At 46.3% G+C, this 23,068-nt stretch overlaps 1 protein-coding gene across 1 annotated transcript in view; it reads left to right on the top strand.

The window, feature by feature from the left end:
* Positions 1 to 22,694, top strand: part of Usp49 (ubiquitin specific peptidase 49) — a 64,831-nt gene extending 42,137 nt beyond the window's left edge. Inside the window, exons 3-7 of the mRNA XM_042671821.1 lie at positions 12,703 to 14,073; positions 15,787 to 15,991; positions 20,445 to 20,553; positions 21,051 to 21,256; positions 22,265 to 22,694. Of these exons, the coding sequence (XP_042527755.1) occupies positions 12,730 to 14,073; positions 15,787 to 15,991; positions 20,445 to 20,553; positions 21,051 to 21,256; positions 22,265 to 22,455 (2,055 nt within the window). The 5' untranslated portion in view covers positions 12,703 to 12,729 and the 3' untranslated portion in view covers positions 22,456 to 22,694. The remainder of the gene's footprint in view (positions 1 to 12,702; positions 14,074 to 15,786; positions 15,992 to 20,444; positions 20,554 to 21,050; positions 21,257 to 22,264) is intronic.
* The last annotated feature ends 374 nt before the right edge of the window (positions 22,695 to 23,068 follow it).

Below are 23,068 nucleotides of genomic sequence, written 5' to 3' on the forward strand. Positions count from 1 at the left end.
TGCAGAAGGCTTGAAAGGGATAGCATTACAAGTAAGCTCCATCAGACCTTTATACACTTTCAACAAATTAGCAATTTCAGGGGCTGGGAATGTAGCTTAGTGGTAGAGTACTTGCCTAGCATGCATGAAGCCCTGGGTTTGATTCCTCAGTACCACATAAACGAAAAAAGCTAGAAGTGGCACTGTGGCTCAAGTGGTAGAGTGCTAGCCTTGAGCAAAAAGGAAGCTCAGGGACAGTGCGTGAGCCCTGAGTTCAAATCCCAGGATGGGCAAAAAAAAAAGAGCAGCAGTTTTAGAGAAGAGGTAAATAGAGAAAGTTCCTCAGATAATTGTTTTTTGTTTTTGCCAGTCCTGGGGCTTGAACTCAGGTCCTGGGCACTGTTCCTGAGCTGCTTTTGCTCGAGGATAGCACTTTACCACTTGAGCCACGGCACAATTTAGGGCTTTTTCTGTGTATGTGGTACTGAGGAATTGAAACCAGGGCTGCATGCATGCTAGGTAAGCACTCTACCTCTAAGCCACATTCCTACCCCTCATATCAGATTTTTAGTTTGTATAATAGGCAAACAGGGAAGGATAGTATAAGAAAAATAAAGGCTGAGATCAGGTGGCTTATACTTGTAATCCTAACTACTCAGGGAGATCTAGAGGATCACAGTCAAAGTCAGGGTCTAGGCAGAATAGTCTACAAGACTCCATCTCCAACTAACCAACAGAAAGCTGTACTGGAGATATTGTTCAAGTGGGAGAGTGCCCACTATGAGCAAGTGAGCCAAGAGAGTGTGAGGTACAGTATTCAAGACCTAGAACTGGCCAAAAATGAAAGGAAAGACCAGACTCACTCCTGAAGATGGATTTAAAATTTCTAAATAAAAACTTCTTACCAAAATGTCTGTAACAATATACTAGAAAACAAAACATCAAGACCATTTTACTTTTTTTTTTTTTGTCGGTTTGGAGGCTGAACTCTGGGCCTGGGCGCTGTCTCTCCGCTCTTCAGCTCAAGGCTAGCACTCTACCCACTTGAGCCACAGCATCACTTCCGGCTTTTTCTGCTTATGTGGTGCTGAAGAATTGAACCCAGGGCCTCATGCATGCAAGGCAAGCACATTACCACTAAGCCAACTTCCAGCCTACCATTTTACTTTTGAAACAAGGTCTCACTGTGCATAATCCAACCTGGCCTCAAACTCCTGATCTCCTTGCCTCGGACAATTACTAGTTAGGCACTCCGTTGTTTATACCACAACACTTCAGCCCTTTTTGAGTAGGGTCTCACTTTTTGCTAAGGCCCATCTGGACCACAATTCTCTTATATGCTTCCTTGAGATGACCCACACCACTGAATCCATCTTTTTACTGATTGAGACAAGGGTCTCAATTTTTTTTTTCTTGTCATAGGGCTTGAACTCTGGGCCTAGTCGCTGTCCCTCAGCTCTTCAGCTCAAGGCGAATGCTCTACTACTTGAGCCACAAAGCCACTTCCGGCTGTCTGGTGGTTTATTGGAGATAAGAGTCTCACTGACTTTCCTGCTTGGCCTGGCTTTGAACCACGATCCTCAGATCTCAGCCTTCTGACTAGCTAGGATTAGGTGTGAGCCCCCAGCACCCAGTGGGTCTTAAAAAATTTCCCCCCTATTTTGTCCAGGCTCACCTTGAGTCTTGATCCTTCCAGATGTAGGCTCTGAATAGCTAGGATTTCAGGCATGAGCCACTGTGCTTGTTTGAGAGATCTTAAACAGAGAACTCCCTATCCTTGAAAATGCAGTGAGCTAGCTTCTCACCAAGCCCTCCATGTGGCATTACCTTGGTAAAGTTATAACCAGGGTCTGGACCTTAACTCTGAAGGTTCAGAACCTCAATTTTCTGAGAACAAGCTATGATGGCTGGTTTTCTTGGGAGCTGATTTGTGTGGTCATGATCCTTAGAATGAAAATGCGTTTACAGTGAAAAACTGCTAAGTAGCACACTAGTACTTGAGTTTGGTGGTTATTGCATTCTCTCCCTGAAGGCAAGCTAAATGGAAAACCAATTTGGGTTTTCTGCACAAGGAATATGTGCAGAGGGAGCCTGGGCATGGCTTTAGTGACTGGTAGTACCAGGCTCTAGGTCCTGTCACCAGGTTGGAGCAGTTGTTTTCACTAGTTTGGAGCCCTGCTCCCTCAGCTGTGTAGAAAGAGCACTGCCTGATTATTTCTGGGGATTCTCTATGGTCAGACATAGTTTGTCAGTCCTCAGCATTCCTATTTTCTCTGGTCCTCTGAGATTGTGTTCAAAGTTTTTTTGTTTTGTTTAGGTTTTGGCAAGCGAGGGGCGGGGGGTGGGGGGAGTTCCTCAGAACTCTGCAGCCACTCAGATGTCTGTTATCTCAGGGCTGGCTTTGGTATAGTTGCTAGGATTAGTGGCACTTACATGGCATGAGGTGCATGTACATTGGCTGGGTGTGCACTTACATTCTTTGTGGTGAGCTTGCTTTAGTCTTGCATTGTTAGGGCCCGGTCCTCTCACCTCTTGTGCTTGCTTACTGCAGCTGAGCTCCCAGAAGCATTTCGGCTTTATCCTTATACAACAGATGAGGGTTCATGCACAGTTCACGTCTTTGAAACGCCTCCTCGGCCTTATTGGAAAGAAGGCCCCTTTTATATTTTTGCCACACAGCACTTTCTGCTGGACCTATAAGTCTTCAATGGGCACACCCCCACCAGAGCCAGAGCTGAGGCTGATTCTTTTTTAACTTGGCTGTATTTTCCAATGCAGTGGGTTTGCCTTTAATATCATTTTTTTTTTTTTGCCAATCCTGGGCTTGAACTTTGGGACTGGGCACTGTCCCTGAGCCTCTGTGCTCAAAACTAGCACTCTACCACTTGAGCCATAGTGCCACTTTGGCTTTTTCTGAGTAGTTTATGAGAGATAAGAGTCTCACAGACTTTCCTTCCTGGGTTGACTTTGAACCACAATCCTCTCAGCCTTCTGAGTATCTAGGATTACAGGCATGAGCCACCGGCACCCTACCTTTAACATTTTTTTTTTTTTTTTTTGGCTGATCGTGGGCCTGAACTCTGGGCCTTGGCACTGTCCCTCAACTCTTCAGCTCAAGGCTAGCGCTCTACCACTTGAGCCACAGCGCCACTTCCATCTTTTTTTTTTTTTTTCTGCTTATGTGGTGCCAAGGAATCGAACCCAGGGCCTCAAGCATGCAAGGCAAGCGCTCTACCACTGAGTCACTTTCCCAGCCCCTAGTAAAACATTCTTATACAATTAGAGGACACTTAAGAAAAACAAGAGCATAGGAGTGCATGGATGTAAGCCTCTTCATCATCAGGCTGATTCTCTGCACTACCTCTAACACACATAGACTCACTCCTTCAGAAGAATTGGCTCAGGGTTGAGAGAAATTTTACTGATCAGTGGACTGGAATAATGTTTGCAGCTGCTCCATGAGGGAAATGAAGATTTTTTTTTTCTTTTTCTTTTTTTTAAATTTTGTCTGTCATGGGTCCTGAACTCTGGGCCTGGGCACTGACCCTCCGCTTTTCAGCTCAAGACTAGCTCTCTACCACATGAGCCATAGCACCACTTCCAGCTTTTTCTGCTTATGTGGTGCTGAGGAATCAAACCCAGGTCCTCATGTAAGGCAAGCACTCTATCACTGAGCCACCTTCCTAGCCTCCCCACCCCCTATTTTTTTTAACACCAGTCTTACGCTTGAACTCAGGGCCTGAGCACTCTCTCTGAGACCTTTTGCTAAAGGCTAGTGCTCTACTACTTGAGCCATTGCTCCACTTCTGGTTCTTTGAGTAGCTAATTGGAGATAAGAATCTCACAGACTTTTCTGCCTGGGCTGGTTTTGAACTATGATCCTCAGGTCTTAGCCTCCTGAGTAAGTAGGATTACAGGTATAAGCCACCAGTGCCTGTGAGAGTTGGGGAAAAGAAAGCATCTGCTTTACAAATTCATTTCCACAGAGAGTTTTGGGGAGTGTTCTGTCTTAGTTCCTTGGTTGATATGAAATGTTAATATGATCTGAAATGTCCAGCTATCTGACACTTGACTGATTCCAACTCTGCTGCATTGCCACAATGCATAAGCAAGGTGTCTGCACTTTACCAGTCATTAGCTCACAGAGGAGGGGTGAAAAGAGAGTTCTTTTTGGAATTACTAATGCTATTAAAATGTAATTCTGGGCTTTGGAAGGGGGCTTAGTGGTAGAGTGCTTGCCTTCTTTTGCATGTAAGAAGCCCTGGGTCCGATTCTTCAGTACAACATAAATAGAAAAGGCTAGAAATGAAGCTGTGCCTCAAGTGGTAGAGTGCTAGCCTTGAGCAAAAGAAGCTCAGGGACAGTGCCCAGGCCTTGAGTTCAAGCCCCAAGACTGGCAATAAATAAATAATAAAAATAAAATATAATTCCTAGCCAGGTGCTGGTGGCTCACACCTGTAATCCTAGCTACTCAGGAGGCTGAGATCTGAGGATCATGGTATAAAGCCAGCAGAAAAGTCCATGAGACTTATTATCTCCGATTAACCACCAAAAAGCCATAAGTGGAGGTGTGGCTCAAATGGTAGGGAACCAGTTTTAAGCCATGCCATGAGTTTAAGCCCCGTTACTGGTAACCCCCAACCTATTCCCCAGACAAAGGTAACATGATTGTCTTTTTTCCCCAAGAGGCACAGTCTCTTCTTCATCTCCACTCCCAGTTTCCTACAGGACATGTGCTATTATGAGTTTCTCCTTTATTCTCTTAAGTTGTATGAGTATGTGTGTGTATGACTTTTCTTTATACTTGTAACACATTGTTCTGCCCCTTTGCTTCCCCCTTATCTTTTATTTTGAATTGTGTAATGCCCTGACTCCATCCTCTCTTACCAGCTGGTTGTTTCTAGTATATGGTTGGTGTTACTTTAATGATATTCCCTAATAAAGTAACCTTTAATGATATTCCCTAATAAAGTAACTTCTGTTTTTCTCCTTTGAGTATATTTAACAAATACCCCTGTGCATTGGCTCTTCTTTGGACTTTTATTATATTTGCTCCTGAAACCAATTGCTTAAAAGTTGTGTCTTGGGAGGGGCTGGGAAGGTGGCTCAATGGTAGAGCACTTGCCTTGCATGCATGAGGCCCTGGGTTTGATTCCTCAGCACCACATAAGCAAAAAAGAAAAAAGCCGGAAGTGGCGCTGTGGCTCAAGTGGTAGAGTGCTAGCCTTGAGCTGAAGAGCTGAGGGACAGCACCCAGGCCCAGAGTTCAGGCCCCACAACCGGACCAAAAAAAAAAGAAAAAAGCTGGAAGTGGCGCTGTGGCTCAAGTGGTACATCACTAGCCTTGAGCTGAATTGCTGAGGGACAGTGCCCAGGCCCAGAGTTCAGGCCCCACGACTGGACCAAAAAAAAAAGTCGTGTCTTGGGATTTGGGTGCATGGCTCAAGTAGTAGAGCGCTTACCTCACATGTATGAAGCCTTGAGTCAGTCCTCGGTACCACCAAAAACTAAATGAGGTACGTCTCCATTCACGCAAGGCGTGGTGGGGGTGGGAAAGTGTCTGTCCTGCACATTTGCATTGGTGCCATGGGGAAGACTCAGGCCTAAAGGTATGGCTGGCCTTACCTTTAGGTAAGGGTATCTGGAGACGGGCTTTCATTTCTTAGGACACCACTGAAATAACCAGCACTGACATCTAGTCCTGAGGATCCATTTGTAAATTCTAGTCAGATTTCTCTTCTAGTCACAGAATTGTTCTCTTTTTTCTCTGCAGGCAGCCTCTAATGTATAGATGTGCCTTCCATACAAAAGGCCATATGTGGAAGGCCATGTGGAGAGAGTGGGAGGAGGCAGGCTCCTAGATCCCTGCTTGGGCTGCAGCTGGCAATGCAGCTCTTGGAATCTCTAGTTGCAAGTCTGAATTCATTTTCTCAGAGGAAATCTATGTGCTAGATGACTTCCATTGTGTAGTACTGGTGTTCTTCCCACATTAGGAACACATGCCTGTTTGTCCAGTAATCTCTTCTTGAGGCTTCTGTTCATACCATTATTTCTATGAGAAAGTGAGTTCCAAAATCCCAGCTGATGAGAAAATAAGTTCCAAAATCCCAGCTGGGAAATAATAATCTGTTAGTTGGTGTTTATGATAAAGTGTTGTATTGTGTGGTTACTAAATGAAACATCTCATGGATAAGGAGTAACTGTATCTGACTGGAGGCCGGAAAGCAAAACTAGTTTTTAAAAGTAATTATTTGGGGTTAGAGGCGTGGCTTAGTTGGTAGAGTGTTAGCCAATCAAGGAAAGTGTCAGATACTAAGTTCGAGTCCCCATCTCAAACCTGAGAAAAAAAGTAATTGCTTGCTTGCATAAAAAAAAAAAGTAACTGTTTGCTTGAGACTACAGAGAAACTTAGAAAAGCATAAGATGAATTTAGCATCATCTACATGACTAGATCAGTAAGGAAAGAGCCAAGGTGTGAAAAAATGGAGGTCATGCATTTTGGTGGACTGATTAAAGTGACTCCATACCTCAAAAGACAGAAATACGCAGGCAGATGTTGTTGTTGTTTTTGCCAGTACTGGGGCTTGAACCAGGGCCTGGGCACTGTCCCTGAGCTTCTTTTACTCAGGGCTAGCACTATACCACTAGAGCCACAGCGCCACTTCCAAGTGTATGTGGTACTGAGGAATCAAACCCGGGGCTTCATGTATGCTAGGCAAGCACTCTATCACTAAGCCACATCCCAGCTCCTGGAGGCAGTTTTGTACGCGAATTGTGTGTAACGATCTGGCAGAAGATCACCAAAAGAAATTTGGGGGAACCTGTCAAGAGTAGCGCCACCCAAGTGGAAAAGGCTGACCTGAGGCTCAGCCTGAGGAGCCATGAGGCCATGTCTGACCAGCACTGCCAGGAAGAGTGCTGCTTTGACTTGCTGTGCTGAGTGCTGTTCAAAGTACAAGAGATAAAATGATGATAAAAATGAAGGGTTTCAGGCTGAGAAGTTGGCTCAGTGGTGGAGCGCTTGCCTCACATGCATGAGGCTCTGGGTTCGATTTCTCAGCACCACATAAGCAGAAAAAGCCAGAAGTGGCGCTGTGGCTCCAGTGGTAGAGCGTTAGCCTTGAGCTGAAGAGCTGAGGGACAGCGCCCAGGCCCAGACCAAAAAAAAAAAAAAAAGAAGTGGTGAAAGGTGTTTATAGTCTAGGTTACTTGTTTTCTCTCTTTGTGTCTTAACGTTTTCTCTTGACTGTTGGATAGGATAATGTGCTTTTTTGTCCTTCATTTTTATGGAACTTTACAAACATACACAAAAGTGAAGAGAGTAGAATAATGGATGCCATGTAACCACCAGCCAACCTCCACAGTTTTATCTTTCTGCCACTCCTTCCCCCTTTAATCTTTTAAAGCAAATTCCATGCATTAGGATATTGCACGTATCAACACTGAAGAAGTATTGATGTCCCTTGGCCTTTTTGCTCAAGGCTAGCACTCTACCACCTGAGCCATGGCCTCACTTTTAGCTTTTTAATGGTTAATTGGACATAAGAGCCTCATGGATTTTCTGCCCAGGCTGGCATCAAACTGTAATCATCAGATCTCAGCCTCTTGAGTAGCTAGGATTACATGTATGAGCCATTGGTGCCCTGCATTTTTTTTTTTTGGTTTGTTTTGTGTGTGTGTGTTTGTGGTTTCTTTTTTGTTTTTGTTTTAAGCATTTTAATGGGGTTTGAACTCAGGGCCTTGCTCTTACTAGGCAGGCACTCTGCCACCTAAGCCATGTCCTCAGTTCTTTTTGCTTTTGTTATTTTTCAAAAGCAGTCTTACTTTTTGCTCTAGTGGTTAGACTGTAATCTCCTAGTTGTGCCTTCCATGTAGCTAGGATAATAAGCACACTAACTATAATAAGCCTAACTATTGATGGAGATGGAGTTTGGTGTAGAGGAAAGCATTTGTACTTCTTTGTGTCAAATGTCAAAACAGAAGCAGGAACGACTTTTCCTCATGGGCAAGCCAGCATTGTGTGCTAGGCCAAGGTCTTAGCTGAACTCTACTTTCACTCTGAAGAAAACAAATCCTAGTGCAAGTGAGCTCTTAACATGCTGGTGTGACCTGTATCTTCTATGACCCAGGATGAGATTCAAGCATTCTTGAGCATCAAAACTCTATTACTGAGAGCAGGTGAGAGAAACCCCTCACATCTCCCCAGGGCTCTGCCCACCTACCTCCATCCTCCACCCAGGGCCAAAAACTGCGGTTTAGCTGGGCACCAGTGGCTCACACCCCTAATCCTAGCTACTCAGGAGGCTGGAATCTGAAGAGCATGGTTCAGAGTTAGACCAGGCAAGACCGTCCATGAGACTCTGATGTTTTTTTTTTTTTTTGGGGGGGGGGGCGGGGGTAGGCTCAGTCATGGGGCTTGAACTCCAGGCCTGGGCACTGTCCCTGAGCTCTTTTGTTCAAGGCTAGCACTCCATCACTCTGAGCCACAGCTCCACTTCCGGTTTTCCAGTGATTCATTGGAGATAGAAGTCTCATAGACTTTGCTGCCCAGGCTGGCTTTGAACCACAGTCCTCAGATCTCAGACTCCTGAGTACTAGGATATAGGTGTGAGCTACCTGCGACTGGCTCCATGAGACTTTTATCTCTCTTAATCACAGAAAAAGCTAAAAGTGGTGCTGTAGCTCAAGTGGTAAAGCCTTGACCAAAAGGAGCTTATGGACAGTGCCCAGGTCTAGAGTTCAAGGCCCAGGATCAGAAAACAAAACAAACTCGGGTTTAAGTAGGTATTTCAGTTCTCAGGGACGGAATACAGCTTTCAGAGCTTCTGAACCCTCAGGGAGAGAGGTGGTGAGAGGAAACCTTGGGGCCACCCCCTACTCCATACTGCTCCTTAACAAGGACTTCTATCCCCTCTTATCCATCTCAGTGTCTGCCCCAACTTTTAGTTTTTGTTTTAGCCCTAAATGTAAAAATTCAGAAGGCTGATGTCATGGAACTCATGGCCCTTTAAAGTCTTGTGGAATCCTGTGGCACTTTTTTGCAACTTAATGTGGTTTCTACCGAGTTTCCTTAAACCTTTTTTTTTCTCAATTGTATATTAGTATTAAATTATATTTTTACCTATATCTTGCAAGTAAAAAGTAAAAAAAAATAAAATCCGTGTGTGTGTGTGTGTGTGCGCATGCACGTGCATGTGTGTGTGTGTGTGTGTGTATGTTTTGGTACTGGGGCTTGAACTCAGGAGCCTTGTATTCTTGCTTGGCTTTCTCACTCAAGGCTGGTGCTCTACCACTTGAACCACACCTCTACTTTTTTTTTGTTGGTCATGGGGTTTGAACTCTGGGCTTGGGCGCTGTCCCTCAGCTCTTCAGCTCAAGGCCAGTGCTCTACCACTTGAGCTAGAGTGCCACTTCCGGTTTTCTGGTGATTTATTAGAGACAAGAGTCTCATGGTCTTTCCTGCCTGGGCTGGCTTTGAACCATGATCCTCAGATCTCAGCTTCCTGAGTAGCTAGGATTACAGGCGTGAACCACCAGTGCCCGGCCAGCCTCCACTTTTTTTTTGTCAGTCATGGGGCCTGAACTCTGGGCCTGGGCACTGTCCCTCAGCTCTTCAGCTCAAGGCTAGTGCTCTACCACTTGAGCCACAGCACCACTTCCGGCTTTTTCTGCTTATATGGTGCTGAGGAATCAAACCCAGGGCCTCAAGCATGCAAGACAAGCACTCTACCACTGAGCCACCTTCCCAGCTCCTCCACTTCTTAAAATCCACTTTTAAAGCTTGTTCTTCATAAATATATGTTCCCAAAGGCTTTTCATGCAGTTTCTGTGGTAGATGCAATTCTTAGTAGTGAAGGGTTAAAATACCCAGTGCTGTCACATATGGCAGTGAGGAGAATCACAGATGTTGAGGATACCATGTAATTAGTATTCTTTCATGTAAATGAAGGCTGCCAACATGTGTCTACTCACTGAAGCTGGAGTCTGTGCCTCTTGGTCTCACCTAGACCAAGACCAAGTAGGATTATTCCACAATCCTTAGTTAAGAACTGAGAAAAAAAATGAGAGGAAACAAATAATAGTTACAGTAGATTCCCTTTATCTTTCTAATTTTTTGGAATTTTCTTTTTTTTTCATGGTACCTGGGTTTGAACCCAGGGTTTTTTCCTTGCTACCACTTGAACTACTCCTAGCCCTAAAAGACATTTTCAAGCTATAGGATTTTGTGATGTATGTGCCTTTACTGGAACTTGAACTCAGGGTCTCAAGCTCTCCCTTGGTTTTTTTGCTCAAAGTTGGTGCTCTACCACTTGACTTATATCTCTACTTCTAGCTTGTTGCTTCCTAATTGTAGATAAAAGTCTCACAGGCTGGGCTGGGAAGGTGGCTCAGTAGTAGAGTGCTTGCCTTTATGCATGATGCCCTGAAGGAGATTATGTTTAGTTAGAAAATGGATAAATTACATATCCCGAGAAATGTTTTAAAGAATATGTAGGGGGAAATTAGTAGAAAATAGCAGTAGCTAGAATAATAATAATTAGAAAAATATAGTAGAAATTAAGCCCTTAAAAATAGTCAAATAGTCGGGCACCGGTGGCTCACACCTGTAATCCTAGCTACTCAGGAGGCTGAGATCTGAGGATCGAGGTTCAAAGCCAGCATGGGCAGGAAACTCCATGAGACTCTTATCTCCAATAAACCACTCAGAAAACTGGAAGTGTTGCTGTGGCTCAAGTGGTGGAGCACTGGCCTTGAGCTGAAGAGCTGAGGGATAGCGCCCAGGCCAGAGTTCAAGCCCCACAACTGACAAAAAAAAAAAACAACAACAACAGTAGTCAAATAATGTCATGATCTAATTTGACTGAAGATAATCTGTCTACATATTATTTTCCTTTGTGTGGTTTGAGGGTTTCTTATCTGCAGAGCAATCTTAAGGGGGGGGGGAGTGAGAGAGAGAATTTCTGGTTTGGGGATTTGGGGTGAGGAGACTTTAAGGTTCCAAAGAATAAAAAAGGTTTATTGTAGCCAGGCACTGGTGGCTCATGCCTGTAATCCTAGCTACTCAGGAAGCTGAGATCTGAGGATCATGGTTCAAAGCCAGCCGGGGCAGGAAAGACCGTGAGACTCCTATCTCCAATAAACCACTAGAAAACCGGAAGTAGTACTGTAACTCAAGTGGTAGAGCGCTTGTCTTGAGGTGAAGAGCTGAGGGACAACACTCAAGCCCAGAGTTCAAGCCCCATGACCGACAAAAAAAAAAAGGGGGGGCTGGGAAGGTGGCTCAGTGGTAGAGCAATTGCTTTGCATGCATGAGGCCCTGGGTTTGATTCCTCAGCACCACATAAGCAGAAAAAGCCGCAAGTGGTGCCTTAGTTCAAGTGGTAGAGCTCTAGCCTTGTGCTGAAGAGCTCAGGGACAGCACCCAGGCCCAGCGTTCAGGTCCCACAACTGACAAAAAAAAAGTTTATTGTAAAATAGTTATCTAGCTTTAGTCCCTGGAATTATTGACTATTAGGTTTTTCTGACTAATACTGAGTAAGTAATGCTAGAAAGGAAAAAGTGCGGGGCTGGGAAGGTGGCTCAGTGGCAGAGCACTTGCCTTGCATACGTGAGGCCCTGGGTTTGATTCCTCAGCACCACATAAGCAAAAAGAAAAAAGCCAGAAGTGGCGCTGTGGCTCAAGTGGTAGAGTGCTAGCCTTGAGCTGAAGAGCTGAGGGACAGCGCCCAGGCCCAGAGTTCAGGCCCCATGACTGGACCCCCCCCCCAAAAAAAAGAAAGGTAAAAGTGCTACCATGGGTTACGGAAACATTTTCATGTACATCATCTAGCAGATTCATTCCTTTTGTCATCTTGTCCTGATGGTTGGCAGCAATATTGTCATTCCAGTAGGTTGAGTCCAGGCCCTTTCTGGGCAGGTACACTACTGTTTGAGTCATGTCCTTGTTGAAAATGCAGAGTTTTGCATCTTGAGTTTACACTCACACTGGGAGAGCATTTGTGTTTCCTGCATAGTTGGAATGATAAGAGTCGTGCACCACCACTCAGCTTGTTGGGTTGGTAGCGGGGTCGCTAACTTTTTTTTTTTTTAACCAGTTCTGAGGCTTGAACTCGGCTTGGGCACAGTCCCTGAGCTGCTTTTGCTCAAGGACTGTGGAATCGAACCCAGGGCTTCCTGCATGCTAGGCAAGCACTCTACCACTAAGCCACCTTCCCGAGAGTTCCTCGGAGGTTGCTAACTTTGGTCATGGCTTGACTCAAACTGGGATCCTCCCAATTCCTGCCTCTTGCATAGCTAGGATTATAGGGTTGACAGTACACTGGGTTACCCGGTTAGGTTTGTTTCATTCTTTTCTGACGTATCCTTTCACTAAAGAAAATGAAAATGTGCCAAAGTATTCCACAAGATGTAAACATTCTTTTCAAAGGGACAGACATGTTACTTAAAGTGAGGCTCATCGGAAGTGAGATGTATAGAAGGCTTTCTGTAGCCTAGCTTTCCCTGGTGCTACGTCTCTGCTTGGAAACACCTTGTGCCCAACCTGAGTGTGCCTTTTTGTGCAAGGCGCTCAGCTGTGAATTGGAAATGGGGTGATTTCAAAGGAACCGATTTTGAGTTGAAAACGAATGGCTCTTAAGTTGGAATGCCCATGGCAACAGCCCCTCCGGTGGGAAGCTATTTTGCTTAAAGAATTCTTTTCCTTTTGGGGGGTCGCTGTGCCAGGTTAAAAGCGTGGCGACTGCGCGAGACATGGATAGATGCAAACATGTGGGGCGGTTACGGCTCGCCCAGGACCACTCCATCCTGAACCCGCAGAAGTGGCGCTGCCTGGAGTGCGCCACCACCGAGTCGGTGTGGGCGTGCCTCAAGTGCGCGCACGTGGCCTGCGGCCGCTACATGGAGGACCACGCGCTGAAGCACTTCCAGGAGACCGGGCACCCGCTGGCCATGGAGGTCCGGGATCTCTACGTGTTCTGCTACCTGTGCAAGGACTACGTGCTCAACGACAACCCCGAGGGGGACCTGAAGCTGCTGAGGAGCTCGCTCCTGGCCGTGCGGGGCCAGCAGGACCGGGCCGGGCGCGGGAGGACGCTGCGCTCCATGGCTTCGGGCGAGGACGCGGCCCTGCCCCCGCCGCCGCGCGCGCCTCACGGACAGCCGCAGATGCTCACGGCGCTGTGGTACCGGCGCCAGCGCCTGCTGGCCAAGATGCTGCGGCTGTGGTTCGCCCGGAGCTCGCGGGGCCGGGCCAAGCTGGAGCGTCGGCGGCAGGAGGAGGCGCTGGAGCGCAAGAAGGAAGAGGCGCGGCAGCGGCGGCGCGAGGTGAAGCGGCGGCTGCTGGAGGAGCTGGCCAGCGCGCCCCCGCGCAAGAGCGCGCGCCTGCTTCTGCTCGCGCCCCGCCCTGCCGCGCCCGCCGCGCCCGCCGCCCTGGCCACTGCCCGCCGCGCCCCCACCGCCGCCGCCGCCAGCCCGCTCAAGCCGCGCCGCCAGCCCACCGTGGCCCCCGGCGTCACAGGCCTGCGCAACCTAGGCAACACCTGCTACATGAACTCCATCCTGCAGGTGCTCAGCCACCTCCAGAAGTTCCGGGAGTGCTTCCTGAACCTCGACCCCTCCACCACCGAGCACCTCTTTCCCCAGGCCGCCAACGGCAAGGCCCCCCTCCCCGGCAGGCCGGCCAGCTCTGCCACCCAGCTGTCTGCCAAGAGCGACCGGGTGGAGGGCCTCTGCTGGAACGGTGGCGCGTCCATCAGCCGGAGCCTGGAGCTCATCCAGAACAAGGAGCCCAGCTCCAAGCACATTTCCCTCTGCCACGAACTGCACACCCTCTTTCGAGTCATGTGGTCCGGGAAGTGGGCCCTGGTGTCGCCCTTCGCGATGCTCCACTCGGTGTGGAGCCTCATCCCCGCCTTCCGCGGCTACGACCAGCAGGACGCACAGGAATTTCTCTGCGAGTTGCTTCACAAAGTACAGCAGGAACTCGAGTCCGAGGGCTCCACGCGCCGGATCCTCATCCCCTTCTCCCAGAGGAAGCTCACCAAACAGGTCTTAAAGGTGGTCAACACCATATTTCATGGGCAGCTGCTCAGTCAGGTAAGTGTACACTCACCCCAGCCCCGGCTCTGCCCAACACAATCAAAGAAGCTTGGAGGAAGTTTGGCTTCCTGTGAATGGCTCCCCACATTCCCAGCTAATGAGTATGGCCAAACGTTTTAGGGGGTTATGCATATTTGAGGGTACCCACTGTACCATACACTGTGTTGGCCTTGTTGGTGAACTTGCCTGCTCTTCCTGAACAGATTTTTGGTTTCACTGGCCACACATGGTATGTTCAGTGAATGAAATCATGGATAACCCACTATTCCGGTTGTATAATTACTCACTGTTGCCATCCCCCATCCTTTAGCCACTTTTAGGAAACTGAACAGAATTTGCCTGTTACCTTGATGCCATAGTAGCTGTTGAACATTCTTTTCCATCACCTACAGGAGGAGCAGTGTGGCTAGCCTGCCAAGCCTCCTTCCTGTACCCTGTCACCTTTCCTGAATCTGACCAGCAGTAACCTAAGCAAAGATTTCTAGTGAAAACAGGAGGAAAGAAAATATAGATTTTAAAAGTAGGGGCAGGCAGCTTTGAAGACAATGGTTTCATACCTTGACTTTTTAGAGTTTTCAAAGACTGGTAGGTTGGGAAGAGAAAGTTTATTGAGGCTTTTTTTTTTTTTTCAAGCATGGGAAGTGCATCTGGGAAAGTTGTAAATGTGAGGAAGTCTGAGGTATGGTGCTGCAAGAAGCAAGGGCAAACAGGCAAGTTGGCCACATGAAAGGGCCAAGTTAAGAGGCTCTTGAGAGCAGAACCTGCCCCCAACCATGCTGCCAGCACCCTAACCTGCAGTGTGTGCTGCTCAGCCTGCAGTAGAGAGCACACTGTGAGAGGAACCTGGTGGGTTAAATGTTTTCTCTGTGGTTTCTCTAATATGTCATTAGTGTCACATGGTTAGAGTGTGTATCACATTTTAATACTCCAGTTCTTTAAGAGTATGTGTGTGTGTGTGTTTTTCTGGCACCAGGGTTTGAACTCAAGACCTGGTACTCAGCTTTGCTTACTTAGCTGGTACTCTAGCATTTGAACTATGCCTCCAACTCATGTTTTTTTGTGTTTTTTTTGGGGTCCGGTCGTGGGGCCTGAACTCTGGGCCTGGGCGCTGTCCCTCAGCTCTTCAGCTCAAGGCTAGCGCTCTACCACTTGAGCCACAGCGCCACTTCCGGCTTTTTTTTTTTTCTGCTTATGTGGTGCTGAGGAATCGAACCCAGGGCCTCATGCATGCAAGGCAAGTGCTCTACCACTGAGCCACCTTCCCAGCCCCTCCAACTCATGTTATGCTGGTTGTTTTGGACATGGAGTCACAAATATTTTTCTTCCCAGCCTGGTTTCAAACCACAATCCTCCTTTCAGTAGTCTTGAACTAAGGGCCTGAGCATGCTGTTTCTGAGCTTTTATGTTCAAAGCTAGTGCTCTACCACTTGAGCCACACCTCCATTTCTGGCTTTTTTGGAGGTTAATTGGAGATAAGAGTCTCTCAGGTTTTCCTGCCTGGCCTGGCTTTGAACTGTGATCCTCAGATCTCAGCCTCTGAATAGCTAGGATTATAGGCGTGAGCCACCAAAGCCTGGCAATACTATGGTTTTTGGTTTTTGAAAATTATACACTTAGTTTTGGTAGTAATGTTTTATATAAAGCAAGCAAAATTATATGTGTAAAATATGGAAATTATAGATAATATGCAAACCAAACTTTTTATTCTAGGTCACATGTGTATCATGCAATTACAAATCCAATACCATTGAGCCCTTTTGGGATCTGTCCCTGGAATTCCCTGAACGCTATCACTGCATAGAAAAAGGGTTTGTCCCTTTGAATCAGACAGAGTGCCTGCTCACTGAGATGCTGGCCAAGTTCACAGAGACAGAGGCGCTAGAAGGGAGAATCTACGCTTGTGACCAGTGTAACAGTAAGTGCTGGGTAGAGAACTGGGCAGAGGGGCGGGGGGGGGGGGGCAACTGGAATGTCATTTGAAGGTGCTTCTAAGTTGTCTTTTAAAGGCTTTCCCCATTTTCTGAAAATAAGCAATATAGACTCACTTGTTTTACAAACAAAGATCTAGGGCACAGGTGATAGCTCATTTAGAACACTCCGTTAGGCACCGTGCTTATTACCTGCAAGGTCTGAGTTCATCCCCACCACCGCAAAGTCAAGGAGGAGGGTCAGAGTTGGAACTGCTTTGTCCTCTCCTGACCCACATCACTTTTTATTTTGGGTTGAGAATATTAGTGCTTAACTTCACAATACAACACAGACTGTGCTACAGGTCCATGTAGTCAAATGCACATGGCTCATTCCAGGGATGTGATATCAGAGAAGCCTAGATGTTATAACTGCAGAAGTGATGCTAACAATTGCTACAGCAGGAGCAAGGCAGCAGATCTCAAGGTGCTCAGTGGCAGTTCGTTTTCTCTCACATGCTTGCAAGGCTGGCACTTCACAGAAAGTCATAGAGAAGTATTTCTGTATTATTTCCTTAATTTTAAATTAGGTTACCCTGGGCATCTTATGTAGTTTCTTCTGTCTACTAACACTTGATGCTTCTGCTAACCCAGCCTGCTCAGAAGAAATGCAGGGCAAAAATGTAGAAGCACATATTTAGTTTTTATGGCATACAAACATTTGGAAACTAAAGACATAAACTTATGCTAGGAATGTGGCCTAGTGGTTCAGTGCTTGCCTAGAATGCATGCTGCCCTGGGTTCAATTCCTCAGTACTACATACACAGAAAAAACAGCAAGTGGTGTTATGGCTCAAGTGGTAGAGTTCTAGCCTTGAACAAAAGGGGTCAGGGACAGTACCCAGGCCCTGAGTTCAAACCCCATGACCAATCAAAAATCTTACTACATTAACATTTCAAAGTATTTTCCACATTAAAAAATACTAAATTGTAGGAAACTTACCTATGAAGAATCAGGACCAAAAAAAATCATACTTTATATCTTTTTGTGTGTGTGTATCAGTCTTGGGGCCTGAACTCTGGGCCTGGGTGCTGTCCCTCAGCTCTTCAGCTCAAGGCTAGCACTCTACCAGTTGAGCCACAGTGCCACTTCTGGCCTTCTCTGTTTATGTGGTACTGGGAATTGAACCCAGGGCTTCATGCATGCTAGGCAAGCACTCTACCACTAGGCTAACTTCCCAGCCCCCACTTTATATATTTTTGCCATCTTAAAAGTTGAAATATTGGCCAGGTGCCAGTGGCTCACACTTGTAATCCTACTGTGCATAAAATTAAAATGTTATACTTGACTAAGTATAAATTTACCTGTCCTGCTGCTCCATTTTGAGATACCTAGATGAGTTAAATTGGAGTAACCCCAGGGATGGTAGCTCTCATCTGTGATCCTTGCTACTCAAGAGTCTGAGATCTGGAGGATTACAGTTCAAGGCCACCCCAGGCAAAAAACAGTTCAATAGATAACTTCTTAAATAACCAGCAAAAAACAAGACTGGATGTGCAGCTCAAGTGGCCCTGAGTTCAAACCCCAGTACTGCCAAAAAAAGAAAAAGAATAAAGAAAAAATTGTTTTATTAGAGCAATTTTTTTTGGCGGGGGGTCCATCCTGGGGCTTGAACTCCAGGCTTAGGTACTGTTCCTGAGCCTCTTTGTGCTCAAGGCTAGTGCTCTACCACTTGACACAGCGCTACTTCCGGCTTTTTCTGAGTAATTTAACAATTTTGTTACTCTTGGATATGACAAATTAGGCAAGAAATAACTCTTATTTGGTTTTACAGTTTTTACAGTTAAGGCTTGTTTTCTTCAGTTTCCCTGTGTGCCAACTCCTCAGGATTGCTTTAAGCAGGTGCAAATAATGGCAGGGAAGGAAAGCTGTGGTGAGGGGATGGGCTGCACTGATCTATTGCATGTGATGCTTTGGAATGTCTTGTCTTCTGCCTCTCTGCGTCCACCTTAATCACACCAGGACAGAACTGATCGATCTCAATTGAACCAGTAATCCCTTTTCTTTTGTGAATTTCATTTAAGGAAAACAAAGCCTGGGTTATACATTATTTTCATCTGGGCTCATACACTCCCTCTGCTGGCCGTGCCAGTCACTGCCAGGTTCCCAAACAGCTGAAATGATTTTCAGAAATCCTGGAAATGGAAAACAGGACTCCTCTCTAATGCTCCTGTCCCCACCTGTTCAGATTGCATGCTGGCTGCATACTCATGATGCAGTCTGCCATGAGCAGTGACAACTCCACCTTCTGTTGTCATAGAAAGCTGTGACAAATCATCAGAAGAGACTTGGAATTAGTGGCTATATCCATCATACACTGAGACCATGATAGCAATGGTTGAATGAACAGGCATCTCAGTGGACCACTAATTGTATATTTTTAACCATTTACTTCTTTGATTATCAGTAAATGATTAATTATAGAGGCTTGTGATGGGAACGAAAGAAAACTTTTTTCCATTGTTTATTTGCTAAATATTAGAAATGCATTCCCTGCTTCCCCCCCCCCTCTTTTTTTGTTCCGGTTTTGGGACTTGAACACTGGGTGGGTGCTGTCCCTGAGCTTTCTTCAAGACTCCCAGCTTTTTGGTAATTAATTGGAGATCAGAGTCTCATAGACTTTCCAGCCTGGGTTGGCTTCAAACTGCAGTTCTTAGATCTCAGACCTTGGCCTCCTGAGTAGCCTGACATGAGCCACAAGCACCTCGCTACCTTTTCCCTTTAGAAACAAAATTAGTGTCAAGAACACAGCTTCTGTGTCGGACTGAATGAACTTGTCTAGGCTACCAGCCTTGTCTCATATGTCCAGGAGTAACACTTTTATCTAAGAAGCAGGTTTAAAAAACCTGGGTGCTGGGTGCTGGTGGCTCGTGCGTGTAATCCCAGCTACTCAGGATGCTGAGATTTGAGGATCTTGGTTCAAAGCCAGTCCAGGCAGGAATGCCCATGAGACTCGTCTGATCGCCAATAAACCACCAGAAAACTGGAAGTGGCGCTGTGGCTCAAGTGGTAGAGTGGTAACCTTGAGCTAAAATGCTCAGGTAGATCACCCAGGCCCAGAGTTCAAGCTCCACGACTGACCAAAAAAAAAAAGTATGGCATAAAAACAACCAACAAGGTTTCTTTTCTAAATATTTGTATATATTGCATGCAAACCATGCTGAAATTTGTTTAAATATCTTGTTGCTTTAATTAGCATACATTAATTATGCAAGGAGGGAACTATGATAGTTCTATACATATGTATACTATGTATTCTAGTCAGTGTCACACCCTTTCTACATTTTGTCTAACCCACTTCCTAAATCAATTTCAGTACATTTTGTTGTTCCACTTTCATACATGGAAATGATCTACTTCATTCCTATTCTTTCATCCTCCTTGTTAATGCAGCCCCCTCTCACAGTCCTTTAGTTCTGAGTATTGAATATGTGCATTACACTCCATTTACTGGTGAAGGGAATTGAGGTTCAGATTTTTTAATAACTTACCATTTAGTACACCATAGCTGGGAGGAGGAACTAGAGTTAGGCCTAACGCTTTGTAAATTATATCATAGTGCCTCACAATTTAAGTGGGATCTATACAGACATAGAACCCTGGCCTAGGCTGCTTTGCCTGCAAACTGTTGGAGTAATCATCCATTATACTGCCATCAATAAATCAGGACATCTGGAGTGCACCAACCCGAGCCCATACCAACAACACACTTGTTTTTAGCAAAAATTTGACAGTAAATATATGAGGATTCGATTTGGTTGCTTGTTGCGAGTTAGAGTAAGATATATTTGTATTTGTCTGTTAAGTAGAAGTCTGGAGGGCATTCAGGGGCTGGCAGGGTGGCGGCATGCTCTTCAGGACCCTGACTCCTTTCTGTTTTATTGTCCTGTTGTACTGCAGAGCTTCTGTTCCCACTCAAGGTTACCATGAGGTAACCCAAAAACATTCTAGGAAACTGGGAAGAGCAAAAGGATGCGCTGCCTCCCCGCCCCTCCACCTGCCCCCCTCCCATCCTAGGGCTTGAACTCAGGGCCTGGGTGCTGTCCCTGAGCATCTTTGTGCTCAAAGCTATGAGCCACATTGCCACTGCCAGCTTTTTCTGAGACGTTTATTGGAGATAAGTCTCACAGACATTTCTGCCCAGGCTGGCTTAGAACCATGATCCTCAGATCTCAGCCTCCTGAGTAGCTAAGGTATAGGCATGAGGCACTGGTGCCTGGCAAAGGGATGCATCTTACAATTGAACCAGCCCTCTTTTCTGGTGATAGGTGACAGGATTGGGGTCTGAATTCAAGGCCTCACTAGGCAAGCCCTCCCTGCCCCAGCCACTGTTTTTGTCATAACTATGAAAAAGTAAGACACCTCACAACCTATGTCTTATGCCTTCCCAAACTGTGTAGGCAAACGACGAAAGTCCAATCCAAAACCCCTTGTTCTGAGTGAAGCTAGAAAGCAGTTAATGATCTACAGACTACCTCAGGTCCTCCGGCTGCACCTTAAGAGATTCAGGTGAGCTTGTACGGGGACTTCTAGATGGCTGTGAGCTATGGGAATAGCTGCCGCAAAGGCCCCTTGTGTTGGGAGGAGAAATCTGCTCTTGAGATTTGGAGCTTTCCATGGAGACTGAATGGTTCACACTGAAGAATGGGCAAGCCAGTACTAGAGCCAGCAGACTGGGCTTTGCTCTGTGGGTCTGTTTCATGCCTGTACTGATGTCTGCGGCTAAATTCTTCTAGCTGTGCTTTGGCTATGTAGATTTATCTTTAGGATGAAGTATAATTTGTGAGAAGTTGGCAGGCAGTAATATAAACTGATTGCCAGCTTATGGATTTCTAGGTTTGAATATTTTATAGAAAATTCACAACAAATGCATTGGGTATTTCCATTTTATTAATGGGAAAACCAGAACTGAAAGGTCGAGTTTACTTGGTTCCCTGTTTTACCTAACTCTCCCTCTGCTCACATGTGCCAGTCTTAACTAGTAAGAAGTTTCTGTCACATTCTAGGTGGTCTGGCCGTAATCATCGAGAGAAGATTGGGGTCCATGTCGCCTTTGACCAGGTATTAACCATGGAACCTTACTGCTGCAGGGACATGCTCTCCTCTCTTGACAAAGAGACCTTTGCCTATGATCTCTCCGCAGTGGTCATGCATCACGGGAAAGGGTTTGGCTCAGGACACTACACAGCCTATTGCTACAACACAGAGGGAGGTGCGTGCGCTTTACTCTGTGGGGTGGGGGACACGGAAAAGGGTTGGTGTGTTCACATTTTATGCTTTCCTTTTATTTCTATGCCCTGGGTCACCTAGAGGGAAGTTATGTATATTCAGATCCAGTGAAAGTAATTATGAATGTTGGTTTCCAGTTTGGGATATATACCAAGTAACCACATAAAGTGGTTCTAAGAATTAAAAGGAACTGGCTCAGGTAAAGTGCTTATTAGATCCATGCCTGCTCAGTGTTGAAGGTTAGTGTAGAGTTGTCAGCAGTACTGGTTATTAATCATTTCCCCATCCCTGTGGTTGTTTACTTCGGCACTCTCCGCTTCCTCCTCAGTTATGAATGACCAGTAGCACCTGTGCAAACTCATGGAGGCATGCTGCAAATTGCACTAGCCTTGCTTGCCATAAAGATGAGGACTATCACGGAGTCCTTTCTGTGTCCTGACTGACCACCTCCCTTACTCTGGGGCGTGGAGGGATGCCGGGGCCCCTCCAGAGGAGCTTATAGCCCTTGTCCCAGGGTGGAGCCTCCCACCTACTGCCTTGAAACAGATGAATGGCAGGTGGATTTCCAGCAGTGCCCTGATCTTGAACCCTTCAGCCCTTGGGGAAGCCAACAGCTGCCTCTCTTATCCTCTAGTTCCCATTACCTCTCCCTGCTATTTCCGTTTTCTCCACCTCTCCCCATATCTTAGTCCCTTATATCCTGGCTGTCTTTGTGGCCGTTATAATGGACAATGAAAAAACCCAGTAAGATGAGGATGGAAATTACACTGAGTTGATACTATAAGCAGTCTTTGTGGTCAGGTTTGGTGGGGCAGAAGCCAGTGGTTATGAGGAAGCCTGGTTTCCTTCACTTGTCCTTCCCCTCCTCAGTGGTCAACGTGCAGCGATCTCCTGTGCTCCTCTCTCCCCTTTTTCATCTCCTGGTTCTGAAGCTGACTAGAAATATAAATTGGGTAGTTATTTTCTCTCTTTCTCTCCTTTGGTTTCCTAGGTTTTTGGGTTCACTGCAATGACTCAAAGCTGAATGTATGCAGTGTGGAGGAAGTGTGCAAAACCCAGGCCTACATTCTTTTTTACACTCAAAGAACAGTGCAGGGAAATGCAAGACTCTCAGAACCCCAACTCCGAGCTCAGGTGCAGTCCAGCAACAAGGATGAAGGCAGACCACAGACATTCCCCTGACTGGGAGGCGTATAAAGACTGCCTTGCTTTGACTCTATTGATGTCCACACATCTTTCCTCTCATAGAAAATAAGGCCTACTACAAGAGCAGATTACTAGGTTTGCCTCACTGAGTCTAGAGTAGAAGGTGATTCCTGTCCTGTCAAAATTTGTAGTCACTTTGTGTTGAATGCATTTGGAAATTCCCTCCTTTCATAAAACACCAAAAGGAGTAACTTCTATGGAGACTTCCATCATTGCTCTGCATATGATGAGGATCTGGGTAGAGGAAGGGGTAGACGTATGTTGGCAAGCCAGCCAGGAGAATGTCCATGGCCTCTGTCCATTACATGAGGCCCCTACTAGTCAGGACCTCCTCATAGCACCAGAAGAATGCTCTCCATATGAGCAGTACTGGACAGAGCCTGTGAAGAGGGGTGCTGGGCCAGCAGCTTGCAGGATGGGATGGTTCCAAAGTGAGGGGTGAAGGTGAAAACTTGCATACTTCCTTTTTAGAGGGCAGCAGTTGAAGAGTAGGAAGAGATGCATGGAGTTTCCACGGGCAATGCCCTCCCTGGCTGGGCTGTCATCTAACCATTCCACACTTCCTTTCAGTGCAGGCACAGCTCATATA

The sequence above is a fragment of the Dipodomys spectabilis genome, unplaced genomic scaffold, assembly GCF_019054845.1.
Source record: "Dipodomys spectabilis isolate Male_0828 unplaced genomic scaffold, ASM1905484v1 ptg000669l, whole genome shotgun sequence".
NCBI classification, from domain to species: domain Eukaryota; kingdom Metazoa; phylum Chordata; class Mammalia; order Rodentia; family Heteromyidae; genus Dipodomys; species Dipodomys spectabilis.